This window comes from Heloderma suspectum, chromosome 4, assembly GCF_057233095.1.
Source record: "Heloderma suspectum isolate Gila_16-S chromosome 4, 16-S_ref, whole genome shotgun sequence".
NCBI classification, from domain to species: Eukaryota; Metazoa; Chordata; class Lepidosauria; order Squamata; family Helodermatidae; genus Heloderma; species Heloderma suspectum.
The window spans coordinates 135,895,772-135,919,236 of NC_139461.1; the positions used below are offsets into that span (position 1 = coordinate 135,895,772).

The 23,465-nt window shown below is 43.9% G+C and overlaps 1 protein-coding gene across 1 annotated transcript in view; it reads right to left on the reverse strand.

The window, feature by feature from the left end:
• ANKRD33B (ankyrin repeat domain 33B) overlaps positions 1-21,573 on the reverse strand; it is a 61,059-nt gene extending 39,486 nt beyond the window's left edge. Inside the window, exon 1 of the mRNA XM_084850587.1 lies at positions 20,579-21,573. Coding sequence (XP_084706713.1) covers positions 20,579-21,040 — 462 coding nt within the window. The 5' untranslated portion in view covers positions 21,041-21,573. The remainder of the gene's footprint in view (positions 1-20,578) is intronic.
• Positions 21,574-23,465: the final 1,892 nt, after the last annotated feature.

Consider the following 23,465-nt stretch of genomic DNA (forward strand, 5'->3'; position numbering starts at 1 on the left):
GCTAGTTTGGCTACACCCACACTAGCCTTTTGCAACCTGGTACTTTCCAGATGTTTTGGACTATAACTTCCACCATCCTTGATTATTAGCAATACTGACTGGGACTGATGGGAGTTGTAGTCCAAAACATCAGGAGGGTTCCAGGTTGGGGAAGGCTGTCCTAACCAGGTCATTACTTACCTCTAGAGGGACGCCGCTTGCGCTGGCATTTTCATGGCAGACTGTAGTGGGGTGGTTTGCCATTGCCTTCCCCAGTCATGACTACTTTCCCCCAGCAAGCTGGGTACTCATTTTACCGACCTCAGAAGGATGGAGGGCTGAGTCGACCTGAGCCGGCTACCCGAGACCCAGCTTGTGCTGGGATCGAACTCAGGTCGTGGGGAGAGTTTTGGTTGCAGTGCTGTTCTAAACCAATGATCAAATAGCCCATGAGCCAAGGCCAAAATTCTACCCTTATGCAATGAATAATGCTGAATGTGATTTCTGGCAAGGTCTATACCCCAAGAGAAGGAAGATACATGGTAGCCCTGCAGCAATTGTGTGATTTTGGGTGTAATCATGATTTACATAAATTTTACCCAGGACAGGCCCTGCCATGCATGATGCAACAAAGTGAAGCAACCTGGTTAAGACAACACTAGGAGGGGGACAGATACAGGTGCTTTGTGTGGTCATCCCATCTACAGTCCACTGCCTTCTAGGAGTTTCCGAAGCATCACTACTGGCCCAGTCCTTTGTCGGGGCACAAGACACGGGGCACTGAAAAACAGCTTGCTGTTCCAGCACTATCAGCAATGTGTGGACACTGGGATTGCTGGGAGGAGGGGAGAGGCTTTAACCTCACCCTGCCCCCACAATCCCAATGAATGGCACAAGCACTCACTAGAAATAATTCTTAAACACATATAACAATAATCTTCTAGAAGTATACTGATATTGCTATTCACTAAGCACAGGATGTAGATTTGGCTTTTGCGGCACAAAGCACTGGAACTTCTGGATGCTCTAGGCGCCTGACTCTGTGCACGGCTGCATTTATCTATGGGGAGGCTGGATTTAACAACAGAGCACCAGACAGATGACACAGTAAGCCATTCCAGGCTCCCTTATCCCCACTGCAGAGGGTGGCTAATTTGCTAATGCAGATTTATAGGATCAGGTTATTAAGTACTTAATTGTGCATTTTATTTTCCTGAGGTTTTTGTCAGGATTTATTTTCATACAAAACACTGCTAATTGTTTTAACACTAATTTCAGTGCCATCCATCAAGTACCTCAAAAAAACATTGTACAATTTAATTGATTCTCACCAAGGTGCTTATTGGAATCCTTCTTCAATCTGAAATGCAAAGGCCAAATTCTGCAGTAACCCTTATTTAGGCCACGAGGAGCTGTGGTGCCTGCAGGCACCAGGCTGCCTATTCAAGCCCCAGCTGCAGCTTGCTGTGCCATCCAAACCTGGGTGGCAGGGGTTGTTTGAGGGTTAAACAACCCTCAAATAACTTGTGAGTTGAGTTCACACATAACACTAACCCATCGTGGGTCACGTTCAGGAGCGAACCACGGTGGGTTCATGTCATGAGGGGGGTGCCCTCCCCAACGATTGGTAAATTAGCCACCCTCTGCAGTGGGGATAAGGGAGCCTGGAGTGGCTTACTGTGTCATCTGTCAGGTGCTCTGTTGTTAAATCCAGCCTCCCCATAGATAAATGCAGCCGTGCAGAGTCAGGCGCCTAGAGCATCCAGAAGTTCCAGTGATGCTCCAGGCAGTGATCTTGGTAGTGGAGATCACCTAGCGACAGCTACAACAGCCAGCACAACCCAATTCCCACCTCAATGGCGGTTGGGCTATGTGGCTGCAGCGGCAGGAGAACAACACAGGAACCACACTAGGGGGAGGGGTAAGGGAACCACGCTACCCTGCATGGTTCCCGATTGTGTGTGGGAAGTGTGTGTTGTGGTTCCCTTACCCCTCTCTGCAGCATGGTTCCCCTCCCCATCTTCCCTCCGTGATCATGTGAATGTGCCCACGGTCTGTTGTAGGCTTTTCTGAGGGTTGTTTAACCCTCAACCCCTGCCACTTGGGTTCAGATGACATAAACCATGGCAACCCCCTGCCAGGGCTTGAATATTCAAAGTAGCTGCCCGCATGTACTTCAACCCACTGTGGCTTAAATAGGTCACTGTGGGCCGCAGTGATTTACTCACATAAATCACATAAATTTCTCAAGATCTCTCATCTTGAACAGGTTTCGGCTTTTCAGAAACTTGCCCTTGGGTACAATAAAATAGGAGATATTGTATGCTACATAAACAAAGATCCTAGAGTGCCACAATGAAGATTTATTTACAGTGCATAATATGCTTGAACCATTTTTTGGCTTTCCACCAGAAAATGTACATAAAGTCAAACTTCAAAGTAAGGATGGGGAGAGTCACAAAAAAATGGCATAAGTCTGAGCTTTACATAATAGTTTTGAGTCATTCCCCATGAGAAACAAACAATAAACTTGAAAAAAATATTTTCCACATTGTGCTTTTAACAATTGCTGTAATTACTAATTTGTCTCCAGATGTGCAAGTATGGACTGTGTAACTCTAATCTTCGTATAGGCTTTAATTATTCCTTATTATGACATGTAGTGAACACTGCAAAAATCTTCGTTTGATTTTTAAAAGAGAATACCACTTTGCAAAGTCTAAATTCACAGTGCATAAAATATAGAAGCTTCTTTTTCCAACTAATCTTCCAGAATGGGCGTTGTTAGAGAAAGGGCATACTACGGCACGTGCCCTGAATCTTCTTAGCGGTGTCCTGAATCTTTGGGCTGTCCCATTGATATCATCAGCTTTAATACAAGCCTGCGACTTCCCTCTGAGCCCAGTAGCCTTGCAGAAACTAGGAAACCTTAGAACTTACTCCTTTAGCAGACCAATAGGGAGTAAAGCATGAAGGCAGCAGGAGACTACAGGAGACACTGTCACCTTTCTTTCCACAGTCTGCCCATTGTTGTTCTCTCCCAACTTTCTGCTCCTATATGCCATTGCTGGGAGCTTGCTTACAATGGAAGTTTGAAATAGGAGGGGAAATGGCAGGAAGAGCTCCCCGTGAAATACTGATATTTCACATAGGATCTGATTTTACTGCCACAAACTGAAACTTTTGGCTTCTGCAGAACTTCAGAAGCTTCAGCATGTCTAACCTCCACACACTTCTCCCCACTTCACCCTTAACTTCTCCCACATAGCTTCAGGCAGCAGTTATACCGAAAGGGGGGAGGTTTAGGACTATGTGATGCCACGTTCCAGGAAGTGTTGGGAGGCTACATGCAGAGTGCCTCAGAGCTCTGCCATCAGGCGTGGGGTTTTAAATAAATTTTACTGATTTAAAAATACCATAAAAAGCCCTCAGTCATCTCACCTTATACAATTTAATGAAAGTACGTAGAACCCTCCCACCCCCTTCGCCTCCCAATTCCTCCTCTGAAAGAAGCCACTTGGCTTGGGGAATGCTCTTGCTCCCTCACTATTGCCAATAACCACCCTTCTTTTCCTCTTCTTCCCTCCCCTCCCCTATCCTTCTCTTCTTCATTCCATCCAGAGCATGTCTTAAGGAATTCTCAAGAGGGTAAGATGGCAGGTAAGAGAATTTCTGAAAAGAACAAAGGATTTGTTTTTCTCCTCGTCTTTGGGAAAAGTGGGTTCACATGATTGCAGAGGAAGAATCCGAGGCTATTTTTTTTGTCAGTTGTCATTATCCAGCAATGGAATGAAAAGCTTTAATAAGAACAGAAGATAATGGTCAGGGGGAGGGGGTTTAGAGATGAATACTGCTCACTTATAAAATCCTAAGTATGTCTACTCAGATTTAAACCTCATTATGTCTGTTGGGGCTTACTCCAAATAAATTAGCAGCCCAAGTTAGTTTTGTAGAAAGGTTTGCAGCCTAATCCTCTGTATGTTTACTCAGAAATAAGTCCTGAGTTGTGAACATAAAAGTGCACGCTCTATAAATTGCCCACTCCATTCTACTCCACTGACTTAGCTACCCTTTTGGCCAAATCCTATGCATGTTTTCTCATTTGTGTTTTTCCTTTTTGCACGGACTCTAGCTTTACTGGTGAGGGAAAAGGTACTTGGTACATGCTCGCAGGTACCTTATCCATAACTAAGCCCTAGACTGAAAACAGATTCCTTGGCTGAAACCTTGGCACAGATTAAATTATGGGGTGGAAGAGACAAGGAGAGCTAGCACATAACAAGGTGGAGGTAAAAATTGCAAAATACAAAACTTCCGTTTTTATTAAGAGTTGCAGGAGGATGGAAGAATGAGGAGGGATTGTTAAGTGGAGTGGAACAGAGTGTATGTGATCTAGTTGTAGTTTTCTTGCAACAGGTGCTGGTCTAAAGAGGGGATGCTAACGCTTTAAACTGTGTGGGATGTATTCCATCACTATTAAATATGTGAAGAGTGGCAGGCTGGAATTGCTTAGTGGTGAGAGAAAAGCATGCTGCATATGCTCAGAGTACTCTTTATTTCACAGTTAGCTTTGCTAACATTGGTGAAATGTAAATAAATTCTGGTAATTATACACCTGCATGCAGTAAAAGCACATGCAAATTTGCATTATGGGCTTGTGGCCTGGATCTTCTAAGAATTTAGCAACACCCCAAGCTCCCAGGATTAAGGTACTATATGTAACAATCTTTAGAATAGTCCACAAAAATAGCTCAGTTTTTCAGCAATTATATTAAAGGGGCACCTTTAATAAAGGTGAATAGCAAAAAAAACTTCCACCATTATAAGGCTTAACATTCTATTGCTTATAAAAATGAAACCTGTTGAGCTAATAACTTGAATGCTAGCATCCATGATCTAATTTGAAGAGGTCTACAAAAATGCCAAATTTCAAACGCTGTGCCATACATTCCGCAAGTTAAAAAGTGCTGAAAATTGACACATTTACCCTTCTTATTCTTATTTTTAAATAGGCATATCATATATTTCTTGCAAATTTTCAAACAACTGATGTACTTTATTCAGGTTTATCAAAGAAGGCAATCTTTCATTAGTATAGTGAAATTCTGAGCAGCAGTTCAAAAGCTGGAATGCTGACAGTCTGCAGAAGGTTCTACACTGCAGAGGGAATCTGATGGCAATTCCTATTCCTTTAGTTATAAAATGTGACCTCTCAAGGTTAAACTACACTTTATTACATGAATTGCCCTAGCATGGGGGGGGGGGATGGGGCTTTTACCTTTTGCCTGCTGCTGTGGCCCTGATCCAGATTGGTGGCCCTGAGCCTGCAATTTACATTGTCAAAAAGTGATCCAGTTCATAGAATCATAGAATAGTAGGGTTGGAAGGAGCCTACAAGTCCATCGGGTCCAACCCCCTGCTCAATGTTGTAATATAAATTGCAAGTATGCCCCCTTGCTTTGGACTGAGACCACATAGGGGGGCAAAGGGTTAAAGTCCTCCTACCCCTATGCTAGGGTCCCAATCCATATTGGGTCCCCTGCACTTACTTTTGAGTAAAACAGAAAAAAAAATACAACTAGCTACATCTTTACAGTAATGTCATAACCAGACCCTCAGGGAGTTGCGGGGGGGGGGGGAGCGAGGGCGATGAAATGCACAGGTGGGGGAAGCAGAAGGATCAGGGCTACACATTACCTTTCTGAAAGCAGAAATGCAGCACAGAGGCCATGATCCCGGGCCTTTTCTTTCCATGTGATGGGAAAAGTAAACATGGGGTTTGGGAGCTTTGCCCTGCCTTTCTGAAGGCAGAAATACAGTAAGAGGGCCTAAACGCTGCTGTTCTTTCTGTGTGAAGGGAAAAAGATGCTCAGGAATCAGTTCTCATACTAGGGATATTCACACGTTCCTCTGAATGTGTGTTCACATTGTATGTACACTTGTTGAGTGTACAGGAGAATCTGTGAACATGCATTCATACCTGATTTATATACAGGAACTAGAGTCTATGCTACGGATCATGCATACAGCTCAACCTGGGATGAAGGAATGCACATGTAGTTCTCTGAATTGATGAACTCGTGTTCACTTCAAGGGGGTTCACACATAACATTCAACACATGTACAATCTGTTTACATGTGTACACACGACTGTTGAGCTATACACATTGTTTTACACATTTAATAGCGTATACACTTGGAAGAAGCTGACTATCTAGATCCATTTCATTTGGGCTTCAGGCCTGGCCATGGGACAGAAATGGCCTTGGTGGCCTTGGTGGGCTTTGGATAGGGGTGAATGCTCCTTCCTTGTTCTCCTCAACCTCTCAGCGGCTTTTGATTCCATTGACCATGGTATCCTCCTGGACAGCCTGGAGGGGTTGGGCATTGGAGACACCGTATTACGGTGGTTCCGGTCCTTCCTCTCTGGCAGGGTCCAGAGGGTAGCACTGGGAGAGGAGGCTTTGGACCTGTGGCCACTCACTCACCATCCTCTCCCTGATGCTATTTAACGTCTATGTGAAGTGGCTGGGGGCTATCATCAGGAGGTTTGGGGCACGGTGTCGTCAATATGCAGATGACACGCAGCTCTACCTCTCATTCAAATCTTCACCAAGGTTGGCCGTAGAATCCCTGTCCAAATGTCTGGAAACTGTGAGTGGCTGAATGAGGAGGAATAAGCTGAAGCTGAACCCTGACAAGACCGAGGTACTTTTGGTGGGAGACAACAGGAGGTCAGGGGATGTTAACCTGGTGTTGAATGGGGTACAGCTACCCTTGAAATACCAGGTCCGCAGTCTGGGGGTCATTTTACACTCCCAGCTGTCCATGGAGGCTCAGGTGTCAGCTGTGAGCCGGACAGCGCTGTACCAACTCCATCTGATAAGGAGGCTGTGCCCCTACCTTCCTGACCATCTGCTCCCATCGGTAGTACGTGCCCTGATTTCCTCTCCTCTAGACTACTGTAATGCGCTCTGCATGGGGTTACCCTTGAAGACAGTTCAGAAGCTGGAGCACTGTGCAGAACACAGTGCAGAACACAGTGGCTCGCCCGATCAAAGGCAGCTGCCAGTGTGATCACATCACTCCGGTGCTGAAGGAGTTGCACTGGTTACCAGTTGCTTTCCGGGCCAAATTCAAGGTGTTGGTTTTGACCTTTAAAACCCTATATGGTTCCAGCCCAGCCTATCTTAAGGAGTGCCTCTAGCAACACCAGACAGGCCGCTCAACAAGATCAGCCTCGGATGGCCTTCTCTCTGTCCCATCAGCCAGGACAGCTAGGCTGGTGAGGATGAGGGAGAGGGCCTTCTCTGTGGTGGCCCCCACTCTGTGGAACTCCCTCCCTAGGGAACTCCACCATGCCCCCTCTTTAATGAGCTTCCGCCATGCATTAAAAATTGTTTGTTCAGGCAGGCATTTGGGGTCGGTTACGGTATTTTTAGAAATACGATGTTTTAATGTGACGTTTTAAACTGTTGTATTATTGTACATCGCCCAGAGTGGCCAGGTGGCCAGCCAGATGGGTGATTAAGAAATTTAATAAATAAAATAAATAAAAAATACATGTGCTCATACAGTGATTTCTGCGTGATAGCCCCGTATCCTTTTGCCCACTGAAGAAACTCCTTCACCTGGAAGAGCATGGAACAGAATACTGTAAGCCTTACAATGCTGCTGCATTATTCAAGCTCCTTGAAGAACAAAATGGTAGAATTAAATAATTTTTGGACCTTTAGTAAATGGATTATTTTTTTAAAATGTGAACAATTGCTCAGTACTGCTGCTATTCTATACAGAAATAACTCTTAGTTTCTTTAGTCAGGCTTCCATAGGATTGTGCTCTCTGGAAAAGTTATTAGTTCTAACTAAACTGTTATAAATATAAGTAGTCCAATTGTGTACAGATTTTTTATCTACTCAGCAAAAACACTACTATGAAACTTTGTAATTGAATAAAAATGCTAATGAAAGTAAAAAAAATTGCTAAGAATTTATATAATAAGAAGGGGAAAAGAAGGAAGCAATAGGAACATTCAGATAACTATACAATTTAAAGTAAGTCAATAAATAAAACAATAGGAGGAGATGGAGCCCAATAAATCAATTAGCCAGTACGAAGCACTTGCAAAGGTGAGCAACATGTGGCCCTCCAGATGTTTTGGCCTACACCTCCCATTCATCCTTCAATATTGGCTATGCTGACTTGGGCTAATGGGAATTATAGGCCAACACATCTGGAGGGCCACAAGTTGCTCACCTTTGCAAGTGCTCCGTACTGGCTAATTGATTTATTGGGCTCCATCTCCTCCTATTGTTTTATTTATTGACTTACTTTAAATTGTATAGTTATCTGAATGTTCCTATTGCTTCCTTCTTTTCTCCTTCTTATTATATAAATTCTTAGCAATTTTTTTTACTTTCATTAGCATTTTTATTCAATTACAAAGTTTCATAGTAGTGAAACTTAAGGTAGACTTAAGGACTACCTTAAGTCCTTTCCTTTCTCATATATGCCATTGTCCCTCAGAACTGCCTCAAAAAAAGTCATCCTCAGAATATTCTATGACAGCTCCCCAGGGCCAAAATGGGTTGTGCTCCAGGCATACTGTAGTGAGCTACATGGAACGCAGCAATGCGTGCAGGCTTATTCAGAAATACGCCTTTCTGAATATAGAGGAATATATACCCAGTATATATTTAACACCCAGTTAAAGGGGTGTGTGTGTGTGTGTTTCAGAACCATTCCATATGCTGAAAATACTGCAGGGCGATTGCATCAGTACCATGCCAGAGCTAATACTTGTGTCCCAGATTTTTAGAAAATAGCTGATTTTGCTTTATTGAAATTGCTGAGAAAGCTACTGAAAAACTGCTAATGCACCTCGCTCAAAACAATATAGGATGTCTTGTTATGAAATGCCAAGTTATGAACAACTAAAAATGCTTAATGATAAATAATTAACAATTTGAAAATGTAAGTATAAGGTAATATAAGATCAGTCCTATGGTCCCTGAAAGGGCACCCCAGGAATCATAGGATATGTCGGAGTCCCCTTCCCAAAGCCATAGGCAACCCAATGACTTCAGGAGGGGTGCTCTGTGTTCTGATCCCTAGCCCTAGCCCTTTCCCATCCAGCTGCTTCCCAAAGTTGCAAAAGTGACCTTGGATGACCTTGTAGAGGTCAAAAGGGGGTTGTTCTGGTGGTTGGGGAAAGGAGGGGAGAGAAAAGGCTGGGATGTTCTGTATCCTGTGGCCTCCCCAGCCTCATGACTTCTCTAGATGGGTTCAGAGGCCCATCTAGAAGAAAAAATGAAAAAGGAGGATGGAGGGGCGAAAATCACCTCCATTGCTCTTCCTGCCCTGCTGACAGCAGCCTGGCAGGGCATAGGATACTCACAAGCCTCTGAGGTCAGGCTGAATCAGTGGCAATCTCATTGGGTTGCACCCTAATTAAAGGGAAGACACAAAAAGACACAAGCAGGTTCACAATGAATTCTAGGTAACCGCAATCAAAAAAGCAATTGCCAAGATGATCTGGATGGTATCCAAAGAGAAAATGCTGAGTTGAAGCCCTGTATTCCAGGTCAAAAACGTACTTAAACCCTTTTGCTTATCAGTGAATGAGCAAAAAATATTATGTAAGTTATACACATCTGAAAGCTTTATATATACATATCTAGAAAAAAATTGTAGGCCTAATTAGCACATTTTGAGGAAGGAGTTACCTTCTCAAAGCTGTAATATCTTGAACACAGAAACACTGCAAGCCTTTTAGTACAATAAGGGCACAATCCTGTGTGGATACCTGGCAGCCTCTGAACTCGGAGGCTGCCAAGTATCCAATGCAGGGCGGAAGGACAGGGTGGGATTTCGCAAGACAGGATTTCACCCATCTAGCAGCAGTATTTCTGAGGGGGGGGGAAGGGGGCTTGGCCAGCCATAGGATAGGTCACAGCCCAGCCACCTCAGTCCCCTTCCCGCCCCCAGGAACTCCTCCTATTCCCCATTTCTGAGCTCTATGTTCGGAGCGCGGAGAAGCAGGCAGCATGGTTCTCTCCATGCTGGCTACGAGGGGGAGGGGAGCACACTTTCCTGGCTTCAAGGTCAGAGACAGGGCTCTGACCTTGGAGCCAGGAAACTGAACTATCCCATGCCCGCATAAGATTGCTCCCTAAGAAGGCTTTATTCAGAAGCTAAGATCTCCCATTTTAAGCTATTACGACTAGAAGTACAGGAACAAGAAATGTTTATGAACTACTATTTCCTATTAAGCTGTTAAGACTCTTTAAGCAGTGCTCTCCTTTATAATAATAAGAAATACTTTTTATCCTATGTAATATGTTATATTTTGATGTTATGCTTTGAGAATATATTTTTTAAAAACATGAAAAATAGATCAAAAGATTTTTCCCTTACGAAACCAAAGATTGAACCCACCTAAAACAACTTTTGGAATATTGTGAATTTTAAGCAGCTATAGTTAACTGGCAGCCAAAGGCTTCCTAAAATAGTGGACTATAGTTTGAAAACTCTCAGCAAAAGCCAAATCTGTAACATTTGTAAGGATCCTGAACACCAACTAGAGGCATAAGAGATTGTGTAAACATGAAGGGGGCATCTTGATTTTTAAACCTCAGGCTCATTCTATCATAGCTATGCTTCTGGGGGGAGGGGGGAAGGACGGAATTCTGTCTGCTGAGCTTCTACCTTGTTATGTACTGTACATGCCACACCACTTTGTACAACAAAGTTTATATTATACTAGCTTCGAGAGCAATCCTATGGACCCAGGGCTAGCGTCCCAGGGACCATAGATAGGATGGCTCAGAAAACCCCTTCTGAGGTCAGAGACAGTGCTCAGACCTTGGAAGGGGGAGTCAGAGATCTGGCCCCCAGCCCCTTGCAGCTCGTGCAGAGAGAACCCCACCAGCTGCCCCTCCCAGGCTGGAAAATCGACAGGAAGGGGAGGAGACCGGAGAGGGCAGGATACAATTTATCCTGAGCCTCCTCCAGCCTCCTTCCCTCCCTCTCTGAAGCGCACTTGTCAAATGGGCTGAAAAGCCCATCTAGTGAAAATATAGGAGAATGGAGGACAGGAAGGCAAAGATCGTCTCTGTCACTCCTCCAACCCTGCCAGCTTCAGCCCAGCAGGACATAGGAATCTTGGAAGCCTCCAAGTTTGCGGGCTGCACCCTTAAGGAATTTTTTTTTTTTTCATGAGACAGAAAATCAGAAGATGTTTACATAGAAAAGACAGGAGGCAAATAGCATCTATTTACTTTGTGCCTGACACGCAGGAACACTGAAGGGAGAAAAGCGAATGGAAACAAAAGGGAACTAAAGTCTTGAGGTAAACCTTGCTTAAAAGTAAATTCTATGCCTTTGGAAAAAGGGATCGGAGGTTGGAACTGCAGTTGTGATAAACTATAATTTTATGCAGGTTATTCAGAAATAAGCCCTACTGACAGGGCTGGACAAGTTCCTGGAGCCACCTCTCACCCCATATTTTCTTTCTCAAATGTAAATTGTATTCATTTAATGGAACTTACTGTCTAGTCAGTCAGAATAGAATTGTAGCTTTCATTTGCAATCCACACCCTACATTATAAACTGAAGGAAGGGGGTTCCAATAAGCAACTCTAGACCATCCCTTCTTTATTATAATTCAGCACAAAGAAGCCTTCTAGATAACTCAAAAGCTGGATCCCTAGTTTGTGACAGAACACTATTTGTGTTTATGGCACTATTATGATTTTGATTTGTTCTAATCAGCAAAGATGGTTACCAGCATTTATTGTTTATCATGGTTACCATTAGTAAGTATATATAACCCCATGTATCATATAGGTCGACTTGCAATAAAGCAGATTCAAATATATCAGAGAGATGATGGGATTGCAACACTAATAAATTTCCTTTTCAAAAACCAAGGAAATTCAATTATCAAAAAACCTGCCAGTTTAAGACCAGAGTTAAGGCTATCTCATGTTGGCTCAAGCTCCACAAAGCCAGGGAACTGAATGCTAAGGCTGATGCCTTAACTGACATGCACTCTGATCAATAATGATGTTTTGCAGTATCACAAATTGTGATTGCTTACAACTTACCCTCATGTATCCACACTTTTCCTTGGTCTTTCAAGCCCAAAGTCCAGATAGGAAGGATGGAGTACCTGGGACCAGCAAAAAAGCCCCATGTTGTCCTAGTCCTGTAATGCTTTATGAAGCACCTGAGCCTTACTGTATTGCTAGAGGAATCCTCCTGTGAGTTCACCCATCCCTGTTTGTTGATTACATAAGTAGCTGACAAGATGGGTTAAAAAGTGGGAAGGGCCTTTTTCTAGCACTTGTCACCATCCTTATGCTGGCTCACCACACAGGAAATGTTTGTGTGGCATTACAATAAGACTGAATGACAGGAGAATTCAAGTTTCTTATTCTGGATTTGTAATGAACAAGAGAAAAATATTCATTCATTATTGTGTCAAGACTTGTCCCAGCAAGCATGCTGCAAGACATCTGTGGATGCTCTGGAACCTAAAATGCTTCACGGAGTGTTGTAGTTGGTATGGTGTTGCACTTGAAAAGAAGTGGTAGGTGGAAGGGTTAAGCACACTCTTCCAGCACACCACTTCTCTGCTTCAAAACTGCATCCTCCCAACACTACTTCACAACAGAAAATATGTGTGGGCTAAGGTTTGTAAGCTCAGTTATCTAACTTGATATTCTATATAAGTCCAAGTTAGCACCTTTAAGAGGGGAAGAGGCACTGGCCTACAAATGCACCGAAATATAATTAAGCAAGCCTTTCATGCTCACAATCAGTTTGTTCCGCACCCCACACTTCCAAGACACTGTTTTTTAGTGCTTTAAAAAAAATCTATGAAATGGGTAGAGTTGCAAAAATAGCGTTGACATTTTTCATTACTGACACCAATGCAATGGTGCTAGGAAACACAACTGCAAGAACTATACCCCAAGTCGTTAGCAGAAGTACCACTTATCACCCCTACTGCATCAGAGGAGACTCACATATCCCACTGTTTAACTCACCCAGGTTAGATACAATAGATACAAGAACCACATACTCAAAACCCAAAACTGAACAACACAATCTGCCTCAATGGAGCAGGAGCCAGCATCTGATGATGTTCCTTCCCACAGGGTAATTGATTGACGTTAGTTAGCGGGAGTTGGGGGGGTCCACCTGGATCCAGCTGGCTTGTTTGATCAAGCAAACCAGCCCAGAGAGAAGAGTTTGGGGTTTTGTATGCTGTGGAAGCATTTTGGGTACTGGCTGCCTCTCTCTGGAGACCTGATATGGGCAATGGATTTTTACTGTTGGGAGTGTTTAAATTGTTTGCCTCCACCTGTGTTCAACCTGTATATTTGTAAATAAGCTCAAATATTACAAAACACCATTAGCCTCATTCCAAAGGAAACCAAACCCAGGTAACTGCTGCACCCTTCAAACTGCTCACCTCTCAGGGAACTGTGGCAAGTTTAACAACAATACATTAGGTCAGTGGTAGGCAACATGGTGCTTACGGGCACTCATGTGTCGACACCTTTCTTGGTGCCCGCCTAGCCCTCCCACTTAAAAAAAAAAATTAACACATTTTCTTACTGGCAACTGGGATCACTTCTAAGCAAATTGAGGGCCTTCAGCTGCTGCCATTTTTATTTCCCATGAATGCCTCTGGGCTATATGTAAGGTTCAGAAACATTCTTAGGAAATGAAGATGGTAGGTGTCTGCAGACCAATGCTTTCCTTTGCAGTGTGCCCAGCCAAGAAAAAGATGCTGGGGAAAGAAAAAGGCACTGAATATTGTGGCTTCAAAGGAGTTGTTTATTGTGTTGTGACTCAGCTGTTTAGTGTGTTGTGACTCAGTTGTTTAGTGTGTTGTGACTTTAGTGTGTTGTGACTCAGACTCTACCTCTGCCTTGTACACATTTGTTTGGGTAGATTACTTGTCCTTTGTGACTAGCCCTGCCTCCCATGGCAGCCATTTTGTGGTGATGCCCACATTAGTTTCTCAAATTGCCAAAGGTGCACATGGGCCCAAAAAGGTTGCCTACTCCTGAGCTAGGTGATGTACATGACTGTGTGAATTAGCCTTATAAGGTGTTTAGGAGAGGGTTCAGAAGTTGGTCTATCATAATAATACTAAATTTTTCTTCAATATTAGAACACATTTTCCCCACTCATAAAATGAATGAATTAAAAAAAAAAATCCTAAAGGGGGCATGCAGATTAATTAAGGCAAACGCTTAAGAGTACAGTCTGTATTTACATTCAGTTCAGACTGTATTTTTATCTTAAGCACGAGTGCTATAATAAATTTCTCTACAATAAAATCCTACATGTTCAACAATAAAATCATATATTTTACTAGCTGAGGGCAACTCTTCTAGGTACAGAATTGCAGATGTTACATAATCTTGGTTATAGAATTCAGTGTGGAGTACCCTCAAACAATACAGATAGAAATACAAAGAGATCAATGTTACATGGAACAAAGCTTCTCTCTGCTTGCTCCAGAGTATTTATATTTGAAGTTCTCCAACATTCCATTTGAAAATCTTACCTTGTTTCATCAACACTTTCATTCAATGGCTGGAACTACACCTATTTGTACAACAAGCTTTCTACCAGTCATTAAAAATACCATTTGTGATTACAATATTTTTGTGTTTGCTTGTTAGTGTGCAAAATAATGTATACCTATGAGATTCTGATGCATCTGCACCCTCTCTGGTGTATTGCTTTATAAATTTATGTTTAGCAGCAGGCTAATAAAGAGAAAGTGTCTTAAAAATGCAGTTCATCTTGAACAGCAGCTTCACAATTCACCTTTCATACTTTTAAAGAAACACAGCAGCTCCAACACTGTATTTTTTAAAAAACAGATAATAGAAATTGCTCCTTAAAAATGAATTATCCCCACTGAATATGGGATAAAGAGCTGCAATCAAGGATGTAACTGACCCTGCCCTCACTCGAATGACAGCAGTATCAGAAGAAACTATAAACAAGGACTTAATAAAAGACAAAGCTATCTCTCTATACTATTTTTTTCTCTTGTACTAAATATGTTTAAAGTATTTTAAAGTCTTTAAATTCAAAGGGTGGTATCCAATGTTAGTTCTACTTAGTGTAGACCCATTGAAATGAATGAAATTTGAATTGGTCATGATTAACTTAAGTTCCATTCACTTCAATGGGTCTGCTCTAAGTAAGACTTACAATGGATTTTACCCAATGAATACTACCTAAAGGGTTGGATACAGACTTTGTCATACTTAGAGTAGACCACTGAAATCAATGACTAACTTAAGTCCCATTGATTTCAAAGGGTCTACTCTGAGTATGATAAAATCTGGATCCAACCCAACATATTTAAAATTATTTTTAAAATTTTTAAATGGCTTATGCAGTCAACCTTAGTAGTCTTCTGACATTGTTATTCTGGATCAGCAAACACTTTTTAGAGTATGTGTATATAAATATATACATACCTTCAAGCATGCAGTTTCATCTGTACACATAAAATATATACATTCATACATATGAAACAATTCAGCCAAATGTAAGCACTTCAATGGGAGCAGTTAAGCATGTGTTTTATTCTCCCATTGAAATCAATGCATGAGAATATGCTTGATGTTGGATGTATTGTGCCCATAATACTTACAAATTCATTACTTTCAAGATTTTTAAACTGCCTTTTACAAAAGAAGTTGGTTTACAGCAATTAAAACCATTGATGTAAACAGTGGGTTCATGAAATATGTATGTAATCGTTCATATATTAAAAGTTGTAGTTATATCTGTAATTAAGTGTCCAATGCACACTTACCTGGGAGTAAGCCCCACTGAATACAGTAAGACATATCTCTGAGTAAACATGCATAGGATTGCACTGCATTAAATGCAATACAGTTGGTTGAGAACATTATACTTGTTTGATGGTCCTGTGAAGCAGTTCCGTGATATAAACTGAATATACCTTACATTGGAGCAAAGTAGGTATAGATGTGTTGTATCCCAGGTTTCTGTGCACGGGTTGAGGCACATGATGATACACCCACTCTCAGTGCCTGGATGGGAGCCTTTATAGAATATATAGAACCCTATGTACACAACTTTGAGTACCATGGGAGATGTGTGTGTGTATATATATAAATCCATATACACTGGGGCACAAGAGGACTAGTAAAATCTGTTTGAAACATGGAATGAAAGGTAAAGGAATGAGAAATAAATGGATGAAATAAAGATTAGTTAGAGGGTGTCTTTTCTTAATTTGGGAATGTAAGAATTCTTGCATTCTTGTATATACACTTAGAGGATGCTATAAGTAATGCATGATGGGACTTCCACATTAATAGAGACTTAGGTGATGTGTAGAGACAGAATTGTGATTCAAGTGGGTATCTGTGCATGTGTGGTACAGTTGTCTATGGAACCAGAGATGTAGGGGAGTGAAGTATAAATGGTGAACTGAGTTATATGTATGACAGAATTTTCTTTTTTAACAGAACAGTATGAGGAGTGGGGATGCATAAGGGGCTTTTATAGTTGCCTTCCTTTCTTTCATGAACATACTCCTTGCTGAAAGTATAGGAAAATAGGCAGGGATACTATAACATGTATTATATACCTCTTTATACATTAATTCCTTTCTTTCACAACCAGGGGTGGGGAAGGTTAAAGACTAGTTTAAATGGAGCAAAATCTTACACACCCATTCAATATATCAGGGGCAGGCAACCTGGTACTCTCTGGGCGTTTTGGACTACTATTCCCAGAATCCCTGGCCATTGGCCATGCTGGCTGGAGCTTATGGGAGTTGTAGTCCGAAATATCTGGAAGCCACCAGGTTGCCTACTCCTCCCATATATACTTACATATGAAGCAGGGCATCTAATACACCTGTGGCTCAATGAGCTTGTTAATTTTTTGATGTAATAGTCATTAGAAGATGATTATACCTTATTAATTTTGTGAGAAAAATATTTCTGAATGTACCCCTTTGCAGTGGCAGGTAACATTGATTATGGCATGGGACAATTTTGAAAATTAAGATTCACTTCACACATTATCCTGGAAGCATGGTTGCCACTAGGGAGCTGAACTGCAAAGGCACCTCTCCACATGGTTAGCTGCTTTTGTAAAGTGGCAGCCATGTGGTTCAGTTCAATCTGGACCATATCAGGGAAAACCATTCCTTTTCAAGGGGCTTCCTTGGCAGGTTAAAAGTTGGCCCAAGTGAAATGCATCCCCGTGGAATGCTGCCCAGATGTCTAAGGTACCCAGCAGCAGCCATATCATCCTGATAATATGTGAGGCATTAATATGATACCTGATGTGGTAAATAAAGAAATGTGTGTTTTAAACAAATACTGGGCTCTCTCTGTTATACTGTGGTTTTTAATTCTCAGCTGCCAATTGATTTATTCTGTCTCCACTAGAAGAAACATTTTATCCTGCATTTTATTGGTTTTGTTGTTTTTAGTTATTGATTTTTTTGTATTTTTAATACAAAACTTTTACTTTGTAAGCTGCCCAGAGAATATTTGTTGATTGGTGATCATATGGGTTTAATTAACGACAATAACAATAATAGTTGTTACCATATATGGGATGCATTCGTAAGTTACAGGGCTGATTGTGTTTATTGTGTCGAGGAGACAGCTGGAAATGGCCTCTGTGTCATGACTTAGCTCTGCCATAATGTGTAGTACTTGCTACTTCACTATCAAGCCAGCAGCACTACAACAGTAAATAAAATAAAGTAAGTAAGTAAGTGGGGTGGCATCCAATCTCATTTCAACCTGGCTCTACTTCAACCTGTCCTGAAATAATGTAATTATAATGCATCAAAGATAGGAAAGGGGGTAGTAAAGTTGTGACCAAATAGATACAGGGTGTTAGACAAAATGTGGCAAAATGTAGTTGGGGGCTCACGTGGCCATCAAAGGACAGACACACTTTATTGATGGTCCCTATGATGAGGACATATCAATTGAAGGCATTAGAACCACAGCAGAAGCTGTTTCTAGCCGTCTTTGCATGATAATCATAACATGTGTTTCCACATTCAGTTTATAATCAATATGTGAAATTGACAGGGTTAAAAAGTCACCTTATGGAGATCTCTACCACATCAGAATTGTATTGCAACTGTGTGGGAAAAACCTCTGTCACTCGTTGGCTAAGCTGTTATGATGGCATGGAATGTTCATTTGCTCAGGGAATGAAACAGTTTGCAGTCCAGCTTCTAGGCAAGAAAAAGCTGCCAGTCTGGTTGGGAAAAATATTTACCATGCTTACAGTAAAGATATGCTGAGGAGAGGAGCGCCAGGGAAACTGATCAAGATACAGTGTGGCTAAAGGAGATGGGACAAAGAAACAGTAGCTCTCTTCTCATGTCCTCTCCTTGCATTCATTCAATGCATGAGGTGGAGTTTGATCCTGCCTGCTGGCCCTTCCCTTGACTTCCATGGTTGGGCGGAACATAAGAAATATATAACTTTACCTTTCTTACATTCTACTCAATGTGTATAGCGGCCAGCGGCTGCATGCAGCTCAGGAGGTGAGGCCACTGGATATGATCCTACTTCCTTCATGTGCAGACTGAACTCATGGAGAGGTCTGCAAGAAGAAGGTTAATGGGAATGGCAGGGAAGGAGCCCAGGAGAAAGCAAGACTGGGGCTGTGCATTGACAGGAAGGAAATGGGTGGGTCAGAGAAGGTTGGGACTGTAGGGTGGGGAGCCAAGGGGGCAAAGGATTGCTAGGCCTAGAGAAGGAAATGTTGCCAGTTGTGATTTCAGTTGTAACTATAGGCTGCAGCATTCTGACCAGGCAACCCTAAAGGTTAGCAAGGACTAAAAATCAGGTGGGTCATGCATGGCTTGCTTGAATTTCAGATATTAATTTGAGCTAACCAGAAAATTCTTTGACTACATGCTCAGAGTCAAAAAGCAGAGCGTGAATAGCCCCTGATTATGACTAGGGAAGCAGGCATGGATGTTGGTTATTCTGGACTGATGAGAGCTGACTACAGACTCACGCGGTGTCTGATACTGTGTCTGCGGGATAAACACTAAAATGGGGCAGTAGGGTGGGTTTACCGTACAATTGCACTCATACTGTACAATTGCACTCATTTCACATGCCAGCAAGGTTATGCTCAAAATCCTACAAGCTAGGCTTCAGCAGTATGTGAACCTACCGGAAGTACAAGCTGGGTTTCGAAGAGGCAGAGGAACTAGAGATCAAATCGCCAACATTCGCTGGATCATGGAGAAAGCAAGAGAATGCCAGAAAAACGTCTATTCCTGCTTCATTGACTACGCTAAAGCCTTTGATTGTGTGGATCACAACAAACTCTGGCAAATTCTGAAAGAGATGGGAGTACCAGACCACCTTACCTGTCTCCTGAGAAACCTGTAGGAGGGTCAAGAAGCAACAGTAAGAACCAGACATGGAACAACCGAGTGGTTCAAAATTGGGAAAGGAGTACAAGGCTGCATATTCTTGCCCTGCTTATTTAACTTATATGCAGAGTACATCATGAGAAACGCTGGGTTGGATGAATCACAGGTCTGAATTAAGATTGCCGGGAGAATTATCAACAACCTCAGATACACAGACGATACCACCCTAATGGCAGAAAGCAAAGAGGATCTCAAGAGCCTCTTGTTGAGGGTGAAAGTGGAGAGTGCAAAAGCTGGTTTGAAACTCAACATTAAAAAAATGAAGATCATGGCATCTGGCCCCATCACTTCCTGGCGTATGGAAGGGGAAGAAATGGAAGCAGTGACAGATTTTATTTTCTTGGGCTCCAAGATCACCGCAGACGGTGACTGTAGCCATGAAATTAAAAGACGCTTGCTCCTTGGGAGGAAAGCTATGGCAAACCTAGACAGCATAGTAAGAAGCAGAGACATCACCTTGCCGACAAAGGTCCGTCTAATCAAAGCTATGGTTTTCCCAGTAGTAACGTATGGCTGTGAGAGCTGGACTATAAGGAAGGCTGAGCGCCGAAGAATCGATGCTTTCGAACTGTGGTGCTGGAGAAGACTCTTACGAGTCTCCTGGACTGCAAGGAGGTCAAATCAGTCCATCCTAAAGGAAATCAACCCTGAGTGCTCATTGGAAGGACAGATCCTGAAGCTGAAGCTCAACTATTTTGGCCACCTAATGCGAAGAGAAAACTCCCTGGAAAAGACCCTGATGCTGGGAAAGACTGAAGGCAAAAGGAGAAGGGGACGACAGAGGATGAGATGGCGAGATAGCATCACCGATGCAATGAATGTGGACTTGAGCACGCTCCGGGAGAGAGCGCAGGACAGGAGGGCCCGGCGTGCTACGGTCCATGGGGTCACGGAGAGTCGGACACGACTGAACAACAACAGGGTGGGTTAACAGAGACAGCTGGCTGTCGCAGGTGAAGTGAGGCCGGGGGAACCTCGCGCGTATTTGAGGCAAGGGCGCGGGAAGCCGTCGAAATCCCCCCTTTCCCCGCTCCCCTTTCCCTCTCCAACCCCCACGCCCCCGCCGCGCAACGCGCGACGCGTTCCTCCCTCACCCGCTTGTTGCGGTCGGTCTCCTTCGCCGCCTCCTCTTCTGGCCCTCGGCGGATGAGCGCTCGCAGAACGGTGGCATTGTTGGCGCAGCAGGCTCGGAAGAGGGTGGGCGGCTCCGGGTCCGGGCTGTCGGAGGGGCCCGACTCGCCCAGCGACCACTCGCCGCCGTCGACCCGCGGCGGGTAGAAGGAGTCGTCCGAAGCGATGGCGCGCGTCTCCGGAAGCTCCGAGACGTCCTCGTACCCCTGCGACTCGCCTTCGCCGGCCCCCCGCGCCGGCCCCACTCGGATGGCTGGGCTGACGCGAGTAGCGCCGCCGGAGGGAGTCCGTCCCACCTGCGCTTCCTCGGCTCCCGGCCCACCAGGCGGCGCGGCGCGCTCGGGGGCCGCTGGGTGCAGCTGCTTCTCTGCGGCGGCGCCCCGGCGGCCCCCGACCCCTTTCCCGTCTCCGCACAGAAGCACCATCGCCGCCTCCCTCCGCTGGGGGAAGTGAGGTGTTTGGGCCTTGATCCCCGCCCCCGCCCAGAGCGGAGGGAGTTTGTACCTTAGGGGGCAAAAAGGCACCCCGAGGCCCCCAGCCTCCGCACAGATACGCGTACGTACACGCGTGCAAATCCAGCTGCACTCGCAAGGAGGAAAGAGGACGGGGGCACCCGCGACGCACGATCACACACGCACTTAATGAGAAATTAAGTCTCTTTTCTCCCCACCCCCTCCTCCAAAAAATATGGCCACTCAAGCGACGGGACAGACAACCGTGGGTAAAGGAGGGGGTGGCCCCAAATGCCCCAGGACCTCCACACTCATCCTGAAACGTCAACTAGGCACGGTGCTCTCCAGTTCACCGCAAAACACGCGCGCACGAAGTCATCCTGCTTGACGTGGAGAGAAGAATGAATCCCCGAGGATAACATCGATCGCACCCACATAATCCAGCTGAGAGATCTAGAGGAGGAAAAGGAGACGGATGCATCAAGGTCACGCCATACCCATGCAGTACAGCTCAAAGGCAGAAGAGGGCCCCTCGAGTGTACAGACCGCTTTCCTCAACACACCCCCAGCGAAAATCTAAGGAAGGAAGGCGGCCTCCATTGTGCTACCACCCAACGCAATCCTCTTCACAGCTACAAGGGTTCTTTGCCCCAGACATACCCAGAAGTTTAAACTGCAGCTCACGCCAGACTGACAGCATGAGCAGGATATCGTGAAACATTGAGAATCACGTATTCCCTACCCCGCCCCAGTAATTACACCAGATCGCAGACCCTTTTTACCCATCCAGTGGCACTTCACCGGCAGAAGCACTGCCCATCCTTCTGGAATTTGTCCTACCTCAACTGATACTGAAATAAATATTAGGGGTGGGGATTTCTTCTCGCACTTATCGGATCGGGAAGTCAGACATATGTGCCTCGAGGGCTTCCCAGCGTTTGAGAGACATGTGATTCTTGCCAGAGTCATCGGGTTAGCATTGTTTTCACCCCACCTGCTTTCCCATCGTATCTGTCTGAGGCGCGCGGGTAGGAACAGCGGGCAGTTTGGGGAAAACGCAAGGGATAATTCTCCACCGCTTGCCAACGCGCTTATGCGGGGAGTGGGGGAAGTCCAGACTCGCTCCTTGCGAATTGCTGAAAAGCGCCCAGGCAGGGACAGAGGAGCAGCGACTTCTCTTCCTTTTGGGGACGCGAGGGGAAGAGACGCTCTAGATTTCCAGTACACAACAGCGTCTCACGCTATCCGATTTCCAAGGCTGATCCAGTCCTTGCCCATACTCGGGAAGATTCCAAACTGCTCGCTTCTTCTAAAAGTGTTACTTTGCAACCAGAAGGGTGAGTCACGTGCTTTTCCCGCCAGAAAGAGAAACCAGATTATTTTGATTTCTTCCGCGGCACAAGACCCGCCAAACTGGGAGCAAGTGAAGTAAGATCCTATTGGAGCAATCCGAAAAGGAACATTGCTTGCAGCTTTATTGAAGCGATCAGAGGAGTAAAAAGAAAAAAGGGGGGAAAAGCCATCCGCTGCTTTGTGCCTCCTTATGGGGCTGGGGGGTGGGGGGAGAAAGCCACAATAATATATAGCCAGCGATCAATCCTATTCCACATATGGTTCAGGAAAGGCTGCAAGGAGGAGCGTAGCGACTGACACGTTTAGAACACTCCTGCCGGTGAGTCCTAATCCGATCACCAGAAGATTGAGGCTCCAGCTTAAAATGTTGACATCAGGGACACACTTGCAAAGCGATTTACATGCAGCTGTCCATGTTGGTTTTAATGCATCAGCGAATAAAATTGCCATTGACAGGTGAGTAATTTGAATTCCCTTCACACCTTCAGCTTCCTTACCTCCTCCTGGACTTTTCCTTAAATTCTTCTCAGTTCAGTAGTTCAGCTGTTTATGGCTTACATAACATTCGAGCACCCCCCCACCTCACCCCTGAAAGTTTCCTTCAGCTTGTTGTCAGATGGTTCCATACTTTCTGAACAGCGAGTGTGAAAAATCGGGGAAAGATTAAATTAAGCATAAACGGAGTTGTTACAGTTGCTGAACATAAAACTTTTCAGGAAACCATGGGTCCTACAGTAAGGAACTTTTAATAACTGCAAGTTAATATCATTGCAAATAAGTACAAATACATACATATACTTACACACTTTATACATATTTTAGTAGCATTCTCAGAATGAAATATATTTTTGATAACACACACAGCCTGGGTTCTGGGAATCAAAAGGAGTTCACATTTGAATTAATAAACCTCTTTAAATAATTGCTTTTTCATTGAGGTGGGTAGAAAAGTTGGCACTGGTTCCGTCTGCCTTGTAGCATTTCTTTAACCAAAACAATACAGAAGCTGTAAGTGTATGGAACTTTTATCAAAGGGAGCAGTGTA